Source organism: Haemorhous mexicanus, chromosome 24 (assembly GCF_027477595.1).
Source record: "Haemorhous mexicanus isolate bHaeMex1 chromosome 24, bHaeMex1.pri, whole genome shotgun sequence".
NCBI classification, from domain to species: domain Eukaryota; kingdom Metazoa; phylum Chordata; class Aves; order Passeriformes; family Fringillidae; genus Haemorhous; species Haemorhous mexicanus.
In genome coordinates, this window is record NC_082364.1 from 6,992,709 (window position 1) to 7,010,280 (window position 17,572).

General features: G+C 51.2%; 1 protein-coding gene across 4 annotated transcripts in view; it reads left to right on the forward strand.

Moving 5' to 3' along the window:
• The window catches only part of SIK3 (SIK family kinase 3), a 69,285-nt gene that overhangs the window by 36,307 nt on the left and 15,406 nt on the right, over positions 1 to 17,572 (forward strand). For 2 of the 4 annotated variants that reach the window (XM_059867277.1, XM_059867279.1), the window contains exons 3-14: positions 729 to 792; positions 6,316 to 6,477; positions 11,508 to 11,632; positions 11,892 to 12,015; positions 12,564 to 12,682; positions 13,022 to 13,132; positions 13,269 to 13,412; positions 13,941 to 14,021; positions 14,132 to 14,241; positions 14,692 to 14,845; positions 15,498 to 15,653; positions 16,152 to 16,222. In XM_059867277.1, coding sequence (XP_059723260.1) covers positions 729 to 792; positions 6,316 to 6,477; positions 11,508 to 11,632; positions 11,892 to 12,015; positions 12,564 to 12,682; positions 13,022 to 13,132; positions 13,269 to 13,412; positions 13,941 to 14,021; positions 14,132 to 14,241; positions 14,692 to 14,845; positions 15,498 to 15,653; positions 16,152 to 16,222 — 1,421 coding nt within the window. The remainder of the gene's footprint in view (positions 1 to 728; positions 793 to 6,315; positions 6,478 to 11,507; positions 11,633 to 11,891; positions 12,016 to 12,563; positions 12,683 to 13,021; positions 13,133 to 13,268; positions 13,413 to 13,940; positions 14,022 to 14,131; positions 14,242 to 14,691; positions 14,846 to 15,497; positions 15,654 to 16,151; positions 16,223 to 17,572) is intronic. The other 2 variants (XM_059867278.1, XM_059867280.1) reach the window with 1 other exon arrangement.

Consider the following 17,572-nt stretch of genomic DNA (forward strand, 5'->3'; position numbering starts at 1 on the left):
AAAACCCCCAGAGGCAGAAGCCCTTTACACAGGTAGCTGGTTGTGCCCCTCTGTGAGGAGGGTGCAGCAGAGTGATGGGAGCTGAGGCATGAGGGACTCTGTTTCCCATCTGTGCTTGAGAGATTTGAACATTTATTTGGACTCCAAAGAGTTAAAACTGAGTGGAAGTGACAAAGGTTAATGTTTAGCTCCTTTGGCCAAACCATGTGTGAGATGCTTACAGGGGCTGTGGCACTTTCAAGGTATCCTGGGGGTGCTTCTTTGCAAACTTACTCCTTAAACCTTTCTTTTGAGCCAAAAAACCTTTTAAAACCTGTTCCATTCCATCTACAGCTTTTGATGTGGGACTGAAGAGGCAACACTTGGGGCTGGGCTTTGTTTAGGGTGGGAGAAGAGCAGGGTAGCAGCCCTGAGAAGTCTCCCAGGCTGCTGGAACAGGACAAGATCTGGGAGCAAATGCTAACAGGAGGGGGAACAGACCAGGAGGAGGAGAGTGCAGGTGAAGTGTAAGGTGTAGTTACAGATTTAGTGTTTGGAACTCCCTGTTTCATCCTTCCTGTCCCCAGTTCCTGTCATCCCTGCACGTGGCTCTGGGAAGCACGGGAAGGTTGGAGTTTGGATTTGTGAAGGCAGTTCCCTCTGTTACAGGGGAATAAAGGTGGTTTCAGAGTATTTCTCATTGCACTCAGCAGTCTCCTTATGTGTCACTGCTGTGTCCTTGTGTGCAGGTTATGGAGACGGAGCGGATGATTTATCTGGTGACAGAGTATGCCAGTGGAGGGGAAATATTTGGTAAGTACATTTATTGCATTCTTTAATCAGATAATGCACTTGGTCAACTACAGTAAACTGAAAATAGCCACCACACTCTCTTGTTTCAGCCAAGGGGTGCCCTTCAGCCTGCAAACTTTCCATTGACAAGAGGAGTAAAAGAATAAATGAGACCAACTCGATGGAAAAATAGCCCCCATAACCTCTGTTTCTTCTTTGGGTTTCATTGACAGGTGGTGCTGCTCCTCTTTCATGCTCACTTTGGGATTAAAGATGTTGGAAATAGTCATGCAGTTGGATTTTAGTGTTGCTGAGTGCTTTGCTTCCCAGCAAGTTAAATGAACCTTGTTGATGATAGTGGAACTGTTGGGATGTGTCAGTAGCTTTCAAAGAAACAGGCAGTCCTGCAGTTCTGGAGGGTTTTGTGCTCAAAACCATGTCCTGTCTTTTCTTTTTGATATCTGATGTTATCTTAGCCAGCATGGGTTACATTCCTTCCAAGCACCATTGTCCCAGAGAGTTTTGGCTGAGTGTCCTTGACCACAGGAGCTGTTCCTGAAAGGGAAAAAAGTGTCTGTGCAGCACGACTGAAAGAACTGTGGGCTGATTTATTCATTTGTTTGGTGAGCAATAGCAAAACTTATAGAAGCAGGAATTTACTTATAGACTGGAATTTTGTACTGGGTGACAGAGTCAGGATTTTGCAACATTGGTCTGTACTGGCTTTGCCAATATGAGCCTCCAAAAAGGGGGAAAATCCTGTGTGCTTGAATTAGCTTCAGTCAAGGAAGTGAGGACAGTCACACGTGGCCTGTCAGCTCCTGGGAACACTCCCCCTGTCCTCGTCAGTCACTGCAGAAGATTCACTTTTGATTTTACTTCTCTTTTCTCTGGAGGAGAAGCTGAGTTGTAGTAAAAGATAAAGCTTTTAGTGAAGCAAGAGAAGCCCCAAATTAAGGAAACTAAAAGCTGAAAAGTGCTGGTTTCCAGCCACTACAAACTGCCACCAGTTCCTCAGTACCTCTGTAGATGGTTGCCATGGCTTCTTGTCAATATTGTCCATGTCCCTCGGATTTCTCCCTGAGAAGGTGACAGCCGAAGGGGAAGCAAGTGACAGCTGATGTTTGGGAAGTGTGGATTGCCTGGTGAAAAACTGACTTGCTGAGCCTTCCAGTTGTTTATTCAAATGTGAATCATGGTGCTGGACACACTCAGCAGTTCCAAAGGCTTGTGAAATTCACCTTCCCATGCACAGCAAAATCACCTGCACGCATCCTGGAGTTGGCTTGGGTGTGTATCACCACAGAAAAGTATAAATCTCTTTTTACTTTTTCTCCCTCTTCTGTTGAATTTGGCAGGGATGGGCTCATCTTTTTTTAAATCCAGAGCTATGTGCAAGCTCACATACAAACTTGGAATGAATTCTTTGGTTACAAAAATAGCCTTCTGCGTGAGTCGAAGTGAAAACCTAATTGCTTTCTGAAAGATTTTCTGCTGTAGTAAATTCAGCTCATTAGCATGGCTAATTTCCATGTTGCTGCCCAGCATTTTATCCTCACTGATAGCTGGGAGCAGCCAGCTCTGTGATAGCGTGAGGCTTCTGCAGACCCAAGCCAGGAGGCCGTGCCTCCCTCCCCAGTTTTGAGGATTTTTGGGCACTGCCCTCAGTGCAAGAGCAGAGAGGGGAAAACTCAAGTCTCAGCTTTTTGTACTCAGAGTTTCCTGAGGAGCCATTAAGACTTTGTTCTGCCAGCGGAAGCAATTTGCAGGGAGGAAGCAGGAGCCCATTCTGGGGAGGTTTCCTCGCAGTCCTTGCACCTCCAGCGCTGAGGGGTCTCACGTCCGTGTGTGCTGGAGACAGAGTCCATGGCAGCCTGGGCAGCTGGGCTCTCCTCCTGGGTAAAACCTCACCTGCACGGTGCCTCCTCTCCGTGCCTGTCCCTGCTAGGGCAGCTGGGCTGGTTGGGAGTGGCTGGATGTGCTGCAGGGATGGTGTGTGAGGTGGGTGTGGGCAGTGCAGCCACTGGCACCATGCCTCTTACTGGGCACTGGGGGTTCTATGTGAAATGGGCCTGTGCTGAGTCTCTTCAGTCTTCTTTTTGTCATGTCTTAACACCTGCATGATGTAGGCTTTAAAATGTGGTGCTGGAGGGTAAGGGGGGGCTGACAGCTGTGATGTTCTGGGTGCCAAACGCCATGGGCCATTTGAGTGCAGCCCCATGGAACCAGAGTTGCAGCACTGTGCCATTGTAAACTGCAGGTTTCTGTAAGGAACACATCTTAAATTGCTTCTCTGATGCTTTCAGAACTTCCCAAGGCTGAAAGCTGTCAGCGTTTCCCAGGCAGTGCCAGAGGTCAGAGCTTTCAGCAGCGAGAGCGATGGTTTCTGTAAATGGCTGCAGTCAGTCAGGGCTGGCCTGTCCCTGCCCGGGGGAGCTCCACAGGGATCCCAGCTCAGCACCTGGGAGGGCTGCACCACCTGTTTATCCCAAGTTCCAGTAAAGGGCTGAGCACTCCTTCGGCGGCCAGGCTGTGCCGTAAGAGCCTTTGATTCATCCCTTACTGGAAATGGTTGATAATTCACTTTGTTTGCGTAGCAGGGACCAGGGACAGGCCTTGGGTTTGCTGTGGGCTCCAGCAGCCAAATGTAAATTGTTATTTTTGTCCCTGTCCGTGTTTTGCGTGTGGTTGGGTGGCTGGTTTGACATTATGAAGAAATGAATGTCTCCTTTTAAACATAGGGTGGTCTCCATTCCAGGTCCCTCGAGTGTCCTTTTTTGAGGTCAGATGGGATATAGTCTAAAAATCTGGTTTGCTTTCAGCTGTTTACTATGAAAACTGTAAATAATCTGCAGTCCTCACTGACGGAATATGAGTTCTTGGTTGATTATCAAAAAAAAATCACAGGAAATTTAGAAAATTATCATCTGGTTGATGTGGTTCCCACGTCTGCCCTGTCTCCCCACCGCCCGCCCGCTTGTCCTGAGCACTGTGAGCCTGAACTGGGCAGACACATTAGACAGTGTTGTGGTGCCTGTCTCTAGAAGGTCAGACTGCTTCTGACATCACAAGGTCACCAAATTCACTGGAAATGTGACTTAATCCCCCACACAGAGGAGATGTGAAGCTTCATCAGCGTTTGTTTTCCAGACAGAAAGCAGCTTAAAAGCACGAGGCGTCTGTCCAGAGGCAGGGAGTGGAAACTTGTGTGTCAGTGCTCTCTGAACCAAAGGTGATTTTTTCCCCAGTGTAGGATTGGATTGTTTTTTTAACACCGAGAGCAGCGTCAGGTGCTTCATGTAAGTAGGGAGAGCAGTGACTGATGTGTGTAGGGGTTGTGCAATGAAATGATGCATTCCTTCCCCTCTGGAAGACACCCAGAGCAGCATCACTGTGCACGAGCCAGGCTCTGGGTGCTCTGGCACGCTCAGAGCAGGGTGCTGGCTCCCAGCTCAGCACTCAGGTCAGCTCTGTAACCTCCACTGCATGGGAGGTTTGTGCAGACTAAGCTCTCAATGGTTAATTTTGGCATACAGTTGCCCTTGGTGGTATGTGAAGCATTCTGTAGCCTCATTGTTTCTGTCCTTCCTCTGGAGCTGGTGCAGAAATGTCAGTGGGCTCCGAGCGCCGTGCCTACGTGCAGAGCCTGGGCCTCTGCTCCCAGTTCTTCATCAAAAGTGAAATCCCACGCCTAACCTAAAAAGGGCCTTTTGCAGCCTCAGCAGGACTGGCTGGGCAGAGGGGCAGCAGAGTTTTCTGGGTAAGAGGCATGGAGCAGGGGATGCCCCAAGTGCCCCAGGGGGTGTCACTGGCTGTGCCAGGACTGGTGAACTTGGGCAGAAATCCACTTAGAAAAGCCTTGCAGAAAGACACCTGCTGCAGTAGCTGGGTTTGCTGTCTTGCCTGCAGAATTGCTAAAATATTTCGGAAATTGTTGAGAGATTGGAGCCTTGTGCTTTGTTTCAAGGGCACTTGCTGTATGGACAGGCTGGCTCCCAAATCCCGGTGCAGCAGAAGGTGTGAATGACCTTGTTTAGGAGCTGAGCTATTACCTGTTGATCAGTGGCTTAAATTGGAGCAGCCCTTGCTGTGCTCTGCTGTCAGTCTCCTTAGAGCCACAAATTTATGACCATGCAAATGCCTTAATGAAATACTAGGGGGCAATTTGAGATGGTGACTTTGCTTTGCCCAGCGAGCAAGCTGAGGGTCAGATTGGACTTGGTGATGGTTTTCCTTCTCCAGCCCTGGTTCAGAGTTGCTTACGAAGTTTATCCGATGAACAAGAGTTAATTGACAAGTTCTTTGAAAAACACCTTGAGTCTGTTGCACAACACGAGTGGGCAAAGGCAGAAGTAGGTTGCTGTGCAGTCAGGAGCAGCACAACTGCTTTGATGGATCTTGGTAATTAGTATTTACTGCTAGTCGATTATGTCACAGGTATTTTAATGAATGGGTGACTGGGGAAAAACACAACCACCCGATGAGAAACCTGCACAAGTGATTTATTGTTATTATTTTCAAGAACAGATATTTGTATTGAGCCCCCAGTTTAATGGAGTTTAGGGAAGGATGTGAATCATTTCAGCCTAATTTTGGCCAGAGATGTTTTGAGGCCAACTTGTTGGCCCAACCAAGGAGTTACAACCTCCTGAAGTGAGATTTCCTTTCTCTGCCTTTTCTGCTGCCTGTCTCCTGCCTGTCCATCCCTACTCGTGGGACGTTGACGAGTGGCTTCTGTGAGCCTGATGCTTCCAGGTTTTAAGTGGATTGAACTTCAGCTGGGTCACTGCTGTGTGCCTGCCTTTGTGATCTCTTGGAGAGGCTTTTCCTGTCCGTGTGTGCAGTGCTGGCTTCCAAGGAAAGCCCAGCTGGCAACAAACACTACCTTTGAGTGAGAGCACAGGCTTTCAGCAAAATATTTGGGAGTGCTCAGATTTCCGTAGTGGAGGCCAGCTCCATTTTTATAATGAAATGCTTTCTTGGATTTCGCAAGGATGTTGTTGCATCGATGCACAGAGAGGGAGGATGTTCAGTCCCTCCTGCAGCTGCTGGTGGCTGTGCTGGCTGGAGAGCTGAGGTGAGCAGCTGCTTGTGGCTGTGACTACCTGGGAGCTCGCTGGTTCCAGCAGGAGTTAGACCAAAGACACGTTTCCTGTGAAAAAGCAGGGGGAAGGAAGGATGGCACGTGGACAGGAGGCTGCAGCTCTCGAGGTGATGTGGTACCAGCCTTGGGGTCTGTCTGAGGGCAAAGGCTGGAAAAGCTTCATTTTTATTTTGATGTAGAAAACAATTTTAAAACCTCTGCCCCTGTGTACAAAACTGTTCTGATTTTCCAGGCATCCCTCAGCTGTCCTCTATGTAACATCCATTGCAAAGCCAGCCTGGGCGAGGGCCGGTTGTGCCCGTCCCTGCTTGTGCCTCCTCCATGGCTGCTGCTGGAGCTGGGAACCACGCTGTGCCCACATTGCTCCCACCTCCCCAGCTCTCTCCACGAGCAGGAGAAGGCCCTGTGTCCATAACCCTGTGTTCTCCTCCACCTCACAGATCACCTCGTGGCCCACGGGCGCATGGCCGAGAAGGAGGCCCGGAGAAAGTTCAAGCAGATCGTGGCTGCTGTCAACTTCTGTCACTGTCGTAACATAGTCCACAGGGATCTGAAGGCAGAAAATCTCCTCCTGGATGCAAACCTGAACATCAAAATAGCAGGTGAGCTAAGCTGAGCGGTGTGGGAGGAAGGCAGCTGCTTTCAGGAGTTAATAAATGTAGGCACTGGCTGCTTCCAGGTATTCAGGGAGAAGGAAACGCGGTGCAGCTAAAGGAAGCTTTGGATTTCTGTGTGGCCTGCTGCCCAGAGCTGGAACTGCCAGGTTGTAGCCAGGAGATTTATACCTCCCTTCGAGTAGTACAAAGTAAAAGAAGAAGGAAAAAAAGGCAGGTTTGGCTTCCCAGGCTGCAGACACTGCGGCGTTCACTCCTCTGGGTGATGGGTGAGACAGTATCACAAAACTGACCTTGTTCTGAGTCCTGCTGCTGGTTCGGGGCTTCTTCAGAGCAGGTCAGGCTAGGTGAGAGAGCAGGAATGGCAAAGTAGGGATGACAAGGTGGATGGGGGAGCAGTGGAGGGGAAACTGCACTCCTGGAATCATTCTCAATGTGCTGTGACAGAGCCAGAGTGGCCTCAGTGCTTTGGGGGTTTATTCCCTGCAGGGGGAGAAGCTGAAGCAGCTGAGCACAGGGGCCCTCACTGCTTGCTCCCAGAGTTTTGCAGGGATTTTTTTGTCACTAACTGTCCTTCCAGAGAGCTTCTTGCCTGGGCATTTCTGTCCTGACCTAACGCAGCTGCATGTCTGTGATCCACTGACCATGAGACTGAGCCTTGGCTCATCTCTGGGGGGCCCTGACTAGGCTTGACTTCTCTGGGCTTGGTGGGATTATGACCAATTGAACCACGAGATTTAACACTTTAGAGTTGGACTCAATCCTCGTGGGTCCTTTCCAACAGAGAATATTCTGTCATCCTGCCCTGGTCGTCTCATTTCATGGGCTTTGGGAATGGTAGATCTTGCACTCAGCATTTAATTCTCCCAGAGCCTAGAGCACAGCAGAGCGTCTTCAGAGAGCACTTGGTTGCTCCCTCTCCCAGCAGACTTCCTGGGTGAGATTGTTGTCTTTTGCAAGGGTTTGTAACTTGATTTTTTTTTTTTTTTTAAGTGCTGAGGGCTACAAAACTTCAGTCTGAGCAATGTTACTTCTGGGACGTGGGAAATGCTCCTCTGTCTAGATCGCATCTTGAAGAAAGGAAACAGTCTAGCTCATTGTTGCTGTTCTCTCGTGTACCATCCTGAGGTGTTAGATTAGAGCTCAACACTCAGTTTGTGGTAAAATCATCAGCAATTTCTTATGCTTCCCTCACACTCCATCTGTGAGGAGGGAGTGGGGAAGGAATAGGAAGGAGAGATGGACTTCATGGACTTCCCTCTGGTGCTTAACAGTGTGAACCACGTCCTCCTTGGCACAGGGATGATAACCTGCTCCTCACTGTTCTGGGAGCAGGAGATAAGTGGCAGAGGCATCGCTGATGAAGCAGGAGTGCAGCTCCTTGGAGTAGGAGTGGAGGGGCTGTGGAGCTCAGGGACAGCTGCTGGGGAGGTCTCTGAGCAGCACTTTCTGGTGTTCCATGCAAAGGTTGCACTAATGGTTTGAGGCCATCTTGTGTTCACAGAAAAAATGTGCTGTGTGTGGAGGGGGAGGGTGCCTGGCAAAGAGCGAGAAGTTAAAAACCAACCCAGGTGGAAACTGGAATTCAGCTGCATTTGCTGGAGAAATGTCCACATGAGCAGGCTGAGAAGCTCTGGAAATTGTGGAAACCTTTTTTTATCTAAGGGAGTTGGAAACTATTTTCCTTCCAAATCTGTGCTCCCAGAATGACTCCAGGAGATAGTCCCCACCCTGGTGGTGGCAGTGTTTGCCTTGGCAGGAAGATGCTGTAGTGCTTTGAAAAGTAGCCTGGAAAAGCTGATTTATGATATAGGATTTTCCAAGTATTAAGTTTTCTCCCTATAACTCATCAGTTACAATTTGACACCAGTTCTTCCATTGTTTCAAGAGAAAAAAAAAAATAAAAGTGATAGCAACAGATCTGCTTCACAACAGACCTCCCAGGAGAAATGCTACAGAAATGCACACACCAGTTACACTGGTGAAGAACCAGCTGAGCTTCACTTATTGGGCCAAACCCATGAACTGTGTCTAACACAAACTTTGGAGCTTTTCAGACTCTGATCAGTGCAGATTTTCTGGCACTTTCTGCCTGACACCCATTTGCAGCTCTAAATCCCTTGCCTGGCATTCAGCAGGTGCCAGGTCCCGGGGTGGGCAGTGCTGCTGCTCTCACTGGTGGGCACTCTTTGGGCTGGGTTTTGATTGATTGATTGATTGATTGATTGCTGCCTCGCTCTTTTTCCGTAAGCAGCGAGATCCCAGCGCCGTGACCCTCGCTCTCATTTTTCCCATGGATGCTTTTTCTCCAGTGTACCTTCTCAGAGGCTGAGTCAGTAGCTGCTGGCACTGCGCTCCCTGTGCTCCCAGCCCGAGAGTTCAGCCAGGAGTTGATGATTGCTAAACAGCCCGGCCTTGCCGGGGATGGTTTCAGAGAGGAATCTGATCTATGCATCGCTTTGCATTCGTCTGCAGGAGTCAGCTGCTCCTTCCCCTCCTGAGGGTGAAATCCCTCTTGGGCAGAGACTGAAGCCACTCCCTGAGCTCAGCTCCAAGGAAACTTGAGGGACTGGACCCACTGTTTTGTAGCAGAGATGTTTGTTTTAAATATTTTCCCTGTATCACATCATGGTGGCTCACCTTGCTGCGCAAAAATGCCTCTTTCCCTCTGCATCTGTTTGTGGAATGTGGCCTGATTGCTCCCTGAGGATTTGGATTTATGCATCTCCTTGGCCATAGATTTTAAGAAAGTTTATTTAAGTTGTAATTTGTGTTTTTGTTTGGTTTAGATTTTGTGCTTAGTTGCTCCGGGGTTTTCAAGTCCTCCCGTGAACTTTCTTTGGGTTTTTAAAGCCCTGCTGTTTTCCCCAGCCTTGACCTCAGTCCCGCAGCGCAGGTGGGATCTGGAAGCCGTTTCCAGCCTGGGAGCAGTGTCCCTGTGCAGGATCTGCTGGCTCCAGCTCCCTGCAGAGCCCAGCAGCCTGCCTGCCCCGAGCCCAGGAGGGGCTGGGCACAGCAGCATCCCTGCCCAGGCAGAGGTTTCACCCCGAGCTGGGGCAGCCACGGGCTGAGCACACAGCTCTGGGACCCGCTGGCCCCGTTCCCTAAGGACAGACTCTGCATTTCCCCTTCTCCCCACCCCTCTCCCTGTCCAGAAGAGCTGTGAATCCCTGGATGAATTTCAGCACGATGGGGAAGGGGTGAAGTTTCCCAGCTGACCAATCTGCAGGAAGCAGAGGGGGGGCAGGAGGCAGCTGTTGCGTGTCTGTTCCGAGGCTGCGGTGCTGCCAGCTGGCATGGCACAGCCCTGGAATGGCACGGACCTGGAATGGCACAGCCCTGGAATGGCACAGCCCTGCCCCTGCTGCTGACACTCGCTGTGACCTGTGCAGCAGAGTGGGGAGCACCTCGGGCCTCTCACCTGAGCAGGGCTGGAGCTGCTCCCGGCTCTGCACTCCTTGGAAAATCCAGGTGGTTCCCCAAGGCCTGCTGGTGTACTTGCAAAGACAAATAAAAGTAACTAAACTAGGATGACTTGCTCAATATATGGGAAGTGCCAAAATTCCACAGTCATAAGGAGTTTATGTCTAAGCCTGATACAAATGCTGTGTGTTGGGAAATACATCCAGTGCTGCAGCGTTTATTGCTGGCTCCAGTGGCCGTAACTCAGGCACTTGTTACACATCCTGCTTTGAACGTGAGACAGCAGCTCAAAAGCTTGCAGAGGTAGAAAAGACAATTGTGCAGCTGTGTGCTGTTTCCCTGGAATTGTCCTCCAAAGGCTGACTGGAGGTTTAGATGGCTTCACTGCCAACAGTAAAAACCCAACAGGCGTGTAAGTGCCTTGTTTTGATTGCACAGCGCCTTTAAAGAACATTTACCATCTCTGCTCTGTTTGGAGGTGGGCTTGGAGCAGCCTGGTGTGTACTCCAGGTGTTTCCACAGGAACAGGCTGCGTTAGGTATTCTCCACATGCATAAATCATCTCCACAGTGAGAATTTCCTCCCTGCAAAGGGACAGGGAGAAGGAATTTGGCTGTGCCCCCTGGAGCTGAGCTGGCAGGAGCAGTGCCAGGTGGGCTGCTGGGTTCTGCAGATGCTGTGCAAAGGAGGAGAGAAGTCACCTGAAATTAGGTCATGGAAAATCCTATAAGGAGAGCAGCAAGAGGGAGCCCAGACTCACCAGACAGTGCATTCTGGGGAGTGCTGGTGGGATTTGCCTGCCTCTGGCACAGAGCTGGTGGCATCACTGGTGATCCTCACTTGGAATTCGGTGTTGAACTGGTAATTAATTGGTAATTATTTGGTAATCTTGAATGTGTTAGAAAAAACATATGGACACCTCAGAACTCCTCTCTGTGACTGTGATTGCTTCAGTTCAATTGAGAAGAAAAAAATGAAGGAAACTTCTTTTGTTTAACAAGAACCAGCTCCCTTCTCTTGGATCCAGACTTGTTTCCTTGCCCTTTGCAGTGCAGGTCCCAGCTGTGAGCCAGGGGGAGGCCGATTAATTAACAGAGAATGCCATTAGTGCCCACATAAGCTGATGGTTGGCTGCCTACGAGGTGAAGACCTTTGTGTTTCAGGATTTGTTATTTGCTCTTGGTGAAGGATTTGACTCTGTTGGTAGAGCTGCCCACCATAACCCTGTAGTGCTTTCTGGAAAAATCAGAATTCCCATTCTTTTTCCCTTTCACTTTGTCTTTGCTGGCACTACCCAGAGCTCGGGGCACTGAGGAGATTTGGAGTCACCACCCCTGGAGGTGTCCAGGGAAAGACTGGACATGGTACTCTGTGCTCTGGGCTGGTGACAAGGTGGGGATCAGGCACAGGTTGGACTCAGTGGCTGTGGAGGTCTTTTCTAACCTCAGTAATTCCATTTCCAGTGTCTGTGTACCAGTTACCCATTACAGGATGGTACGTGACCTTACCAGACTCAGCAGGTTACTGAAATACCATTTGTTCAGGACAGTTGGAGTGAATCACATTCCTCTCATCGGTTCTCTTTGTTCTTTCAGATTTTGGGTTCAGCAACATCTTCACCCCTGGCCAGCTCCTTAAAACCTGGTGTGGGAGTCCTCCCTATGCTGCCCCAGAGCTCTTTGAAGGCAAGGAGTACGATGGGCCAAAGGTTGATATTTGGGTATGTGATGAGCCTCTTTTTCTCTGACTTTGATCTGATTTTTGCTGTGTTTGTTTGGCTTTGTTTCCGGAGTGCTCAGTACATGTTTTGGAGCAAAGCCCTGACACAGCAAAAAGCGTTTTCCAAAGAAACACTTCCAGAGTTGCATTCTGGCTACTCCATCCCGTATTTTCCCCGTGGGGAGGTGCCAGAAGCGTGCCTTGCCCAGAGATGGATTTTCATTGTGTTTGGCCTTGCTGACGGGCTTTGTTTGGTGCAGAGCCTCGGCGTGGTGCTGTACGTGCTGGTGTGCGGGGCGCTGCCCTTCGACGGGAGCACGCTGCAGAACCTGCGCGCGCGGGTGCTCAGCGGCAAGTTCCGCATCCCCTTCTTCATGTCCACAGGTAAGGGGCTTTTCACTGCACCTCCCTCAGGTTCAGCGTTTTACAGCATTGTGGGGCATGAGCTCCCAGCAACGGCCCCGTCAGAGAGGAGCATTTGTGTCCTGCTGCTGCAAAACCACTTTGATAATAAATCTTGGGGGTGAAAAGAGTGATTAGTTTTCATTTAAAATCAGCTTAACAAAGAGTCATGTGGAGGTACTTGGTTGCCTGCTGTCAGGTTAAGGTACAATTTTGCATGGAGTTTCCCAGCTGAAGACTTCCTTGCTTGCTGTCTTATTCTGCACTCCATGCAGAATATTCTGCTAAAATATGGAGCTTTCAAAGCAAGCTTAGATCCCAGCCTAAACAGGAGAACCTCAGCAATCCCTCTTGGTGACAGCACAGGTGTAATATGATGGCACAGCTGTGGAGTGGAGAACATCCTGAGGGTCCTTTGCTCTCAACCTCCAAAAGCCACTCATATCAGGATGGGGAGGGACAGCTTGGAAAGGGAACGCTGCAGCAGCTGTGTCCCTCCCACGAGTGACCCGGCCTCTCTTCCCTGGCAGAGTGTGAACACCTGATCCGCCACATGCTGGTGCTGGACCCGAGCAAGAGGCTCTCCATGGAGCAGATCTGCAAACACAAGTGGATGAAGCTGGGGGAGGCTGATGCAGAGTTTGACAGGGTGAGCAGCAGCGAGCAGGGTCTGCTCAGTGACTCAGATGGGCTCTGGGCACGTGGTGCTGCAGCGTTGGTTCTGCTCTTTGGGAACACTCATTCCCAGGCGTGGCCTTTCCCTTTTCTCTGTCTTCTGGGCTTGCTTTCCACATCATTCCTTATCTATGTACGTTTTTTATCTTCCTCTGTGGCACTGGGAGCTTGGGGCAGTGGATTTCGGATCAGTTGCCATCAGACCTCACGCCAGCTGCAGCCAGAGCCCGGTGCTTGGGCTCTTGGGAGCGCTGTGACTCATCAGTGTGCCTTTGGGAATGTCAGCTCTGACTGTGTGCCTGTGCCCTCACAGCTGATAGCAGAGTGTCAGCACCTGAAGACCGAGAGGCAGCTGGAGCCGCTGAACGAGGACGTGCTGCTGGCCATGGCGGACATGGGGCTGGACAAGGAGCGCACGGTGCAGGTGAGGCCTGCCGTGTCCTGCCTGCTCCTCTGGCTGATAAAGGGCTGTGTTTGGTGGCAGCTGAGCAGCCCCACACAGTATAAAATGTACTTTATCACTGCCCGAGAGGGGGTGACCGCTCTGCTGTGCCTTGCAGTCGCTGCGAGCCGACGCGTACGATCACTACAGCGCGATCTACAGCCTGCTCTGCGACCGCCTCAAGCGGCACAAGAACCTGCGCATCGCCCCCTCGCCCAGCATCCCGCGCACCGTCACCTTCCCCACCTCGGCCAGCATCCAGGTGCATCCCCTCTGCCAGTGTTCCTCCAGCCCTGCGAGGCCAGCCAGTCCCTCACCTGCTAAACTCAGACTTGCTCGTGGGTGTCCGCACCCCGGCTGGAGTGTCCAAACGTTCATTGTCTGAGAATTTGGTGCTTAGGGTGCCCTAATCCCGAGCTTAGGAACAGTTTGTGCATTGGCTGAACATCCTTCAGACAGTCTCCTGCTCGCTTAGTGACAGAGGGGAAGGAACTGAGGGAGTTCCCAGCCCAGGGCTGCTGTGTGGTGCTTCCCCCCCCACCTTGTGCTGCTGATGGAGCAGTGAGCACTTGCTTTGGGAGAGGCCAGGCCATAAGGGAAGCAGAAGAGATGCTGACCCTGCCTGAACAGAAGGAAGGGGGGTAAAAGAGGCAACCTCTTGAGAATAAACAGCTCTTCACTGGCTCCAGGGTCACCTCCCCGTTCCAGGTGCTTAGGGCTGGTGTTAATCCATCAGTGTTTGTAAAGCAATGCTGTGTTTGTGTTTTCTGACCCTGATCTCTCCACTCAGCAGGCAGAACAGACAGGCAACACCATGAACATCAATGTGCCCCAAGTCCAGCTCATCAACCCTGAGAACCAAATTGTGGAGGTGAGACACATCCCCATGACCCTTGCAAAGCTCTTTTTCTGGCTCACATTGAAGCCTTTCCTTTGATCCTCATATTGCATTTCAACATCTCCCATGTTTGTGCTGCCCAGACTGATGGAACAATGAACTTGGACAGTGATGAAGGGGAGGAGCCATCCCCTGAGGCTCTGGTCCGCTACCTCTCCATGAGGAGGCACACAGTGGGAGTAGCTGACCCACGGTGAGTACTGCACTCCAGCCTGCACATTCACTCCAGCATGTGACTTTGGTTCTTCTGGGTGTTCCTTTAAACAGGGCCAGTCCCCCTGCACAGCTTGGTCAGTATTTTAGATGGGGATGAGGTACTTTCCTCCTGCCCTTCCTGATCAGCTCTGGGTAAGCTGTGCTTTGGTCAAGGCAGGTGTCTCACCTGAGCTGCACTGCTGTCATGTCCAAGGTGAAGTTTCTGTGATAAATGCCATTGAGGTTAATGCCCAAGAGCTAATTCTGCCAAATCTCAACATGGAGGGGGAAAAAAGGACAAATAAAACCAGAGAGTGGCTTGGCTGCTCTGTGTGACCATTTTCCAGTGCAGTAAGAAGCTTTTTGTGAAGGGAAGCTGGGTGTACTGGGTCTGTGAGGGCTTTCCTCACATCACAGCTAATTCCCCTCTCCAAATGTGATTGTGCAGGACGGAAGTCATGGAAGACCTGCAGAAGCTCCTGCCTGGCTTCCCCCGTGTCACTCCTCAGGCTCCCTTCCTGCAGGTGACCCCGAATGTGAACTTCATGCACAATGTGCTGCCCAGGCAGAACCTGCAGCCCACGGGGCAGCTGGAGTACAAGGTACTGCCCATGATCCCTGCTGTGCTCTGAGCCCTGCCCGGTGGGAGGGTGTTTGTGCTCCCTCTGTTTGTCACTCCTTGGACTGCATAAGCCTCAAGAATTACTCTCTTTATGTATGATTCCAATTGGTTCCCTGAAGTAGGTTTAGATCAAATATTAAGAAATTATTCTTTACTGTGAGAGTGGTGAGGCACTGGAACAGGTTGCCCAGAAAAGCTGCAGATACCCCATCCCTGGAAGTGTTCAAGGCCAGGCTGGATGGAGCAACCTGGGATAGTGAAAGGTGTCCCTGCCCATGGATGGGGTTGGAATGAGCTGATCTTTAAGGTCCATTCCAACCCAAACCACTCTGTGATTCTGTGAAAAAGCCGAAGAATGAAAGAGCAGTTCAATATGAAATTAATAAATGGGCTGGGGAGAAACAGGACAGTGCTGCCTGGCTTTGAGCTGCAGGTTGCAGCCTGCCTGGCAGCTAAAGCAGCGTGCAGGGAGCTGCAGAGTTTAACCCTGCTCATCCACTGCCACTGTCTGTCCCTGCCCCACACCCCTCAGATGGCTGGTGACATCCCTGAAGCCCAGAAGGCTTGTCTCCTCCTGCTGTGTGCCCTGGGGCTCTGCCGGGGTGGGTGACGGTGCTGTGTGTGTGTTGCAGGAGCAGTCCCTGCTGCAGCCCCCCACGCTGCAGCTGCTGAACGGGATGGGCCCGCTGGGCCGGCGCGCGTCCGACGGCGGGGCCAACATCCAGCTGCACGCGCAGCAGCTGCTCAAGCGGCCCCGGGGCCCCTCGCCGCTCGTCACCATGACGCCAGTGAGTAGCACAGAGCTTCACAATGTCCCCTCCCGCAGGCAGAGGTGGCTGTGCCCAGGGCACGGCAGGCCTGGTGCTGCAGGGATGTGGCTGCTCGCTGGCCAGGGTTCTCCTGCTCCCCTTGCAGCACTGCCGTGCTCTCCTGGAGGAGCCAGGTGGGGCTGTGTGCTCCCCTCAGGAACTGATGGTGTTTGTGCACTTTTTAATGGTTGCTTTTGTCCTTTGCTGATCCCATGGAGAAAACCCAAGTGTCCATCTCGGGCGTGTTCTCGCTCTCTGGGTGCATCTGTATCAATGAATTCCCCAAGCAGCAGCAGCCCTGCCCAGGCACTTGGACTGGGGAAGGAATGTTGGAAGGGCTTCTTGGCCAGGTTTCCTTGGTGCTGCAGAGGAGCCAGCACACACCCCTGTGGAAGCTTGTTTGGGAAGATCAGGTGTCCCCTGTGTGGAGGGGACTGTGCTGGGTGTCCTCCTGAGCCATGGCTTGTCTCTCCACAGGCCGTGCCAGCTGTCACCCCTGTGGACGAGGAGAGCTCCGATGGGGAGCCGGACCAGGAAGCTGTGCAGAGGTAACTCCCACTGTTAACATTTGCCCTTCCTATCTCCACAAGGCTCACCTTGGGCTGTTCCAGAGCTGATTCAAACACAGCCACCTCTTCAGGGCACCACTATTGATTTTACAGCGACGGCTCAACACTTCTCCTGTTCCTCTGGGTGTTGATTACTGTAGGCAGTTGCTCCTCTGGCACTAGTGGGTGCTTGCAAAGCTGGATTCCCCTGAGACGGGTAGCTGATTGAGCAGTAGGTTCTCCAGAAACTCTTGGAACTGCTAAATTCCTTTGCTTAGTGTGCACCAGCATGCGATCCACACTAACCTGCCAAGTGAGTGCCGAGGGATTCCCCTCCCTGCTGGGTGCTGGAGGTGGCACAATCTCCTCTGTGGCCTTGGGTGCCAGTGCAGCAGCTTTTGTATCAAGACATGCAGTAAACATCCAACTCTGATGCCTCAAACAAAGTGAGCTTGCTGGAATTACGGGTATCTCTAGCTGCTAATTTTAGCATCAGGCCTTAAAATAGTCTGCTCCAATAAGGGAAGCATTATTAGCTCTCAGGCTGGGAACTTCTGTTCTCTGTGTCTGCTCTAAACACATTGTAGGAAGTGGGTAGAATGTGCTTGTACTTTCTCAGTCCATGAACACACTAACCATGGCCTTGCTAACATTTTCTTAGGAGCTTTTGCATAGTTTCCTCTCTGCTAACCAGCTGGGCACTACGTGTGGTGGGTGCTCCTGCTTCTTACCTCAAACTGGAAGAGCTTTCTGGATCCCCCTTTGTACAGGTCATCACCTGGGTAAGGGAGTGGCTCCTCAGGGGCTCACAAGGCTGGGGGTTGCTGCAGGCAGGGTGACACTGGGGTGGGTGCAGATCATGCTCCAGAGCCTTGGCCAGCTGTGCTCCTCTCAGTGCTCCCAAGGAACAGTGGGTGTGAGCAGTGACAGGCTGTGCACTGAGGCTCCCTTTGCATACCTCAGCCTGGAAGGTCTACTTGTAGCCTCAGGAATAGCTTGAACAGGCATTAGCAGTTCTAATGTAGGGCCAGTAATGTCCTCTGACAGCACCTCAAACAGCAGGTGGTCTTCTTGGCTGTGCAAACATGATAAATCTCGTTCTTGGCAAGGGGATGCCTGGACATCTTACCTGGGCAGATTTTCACTATTCTAATCCTGAAGGTTTCAGCTGAGCCTTTAAAGCATTAGCTCAGCTGGAAACATTTTGAAACCCCTGTGCAGTGTTTTGCAAGGCACTGAAATGTTCAGATCCCACTGAAAACCAAGTCCCCTTGGACTCAGAGGTCACTTCACTGCTCTCGACTGTGCTGCCCTTAGTTCTTTCACAGCACATGTTCTTCTTCCACCAGA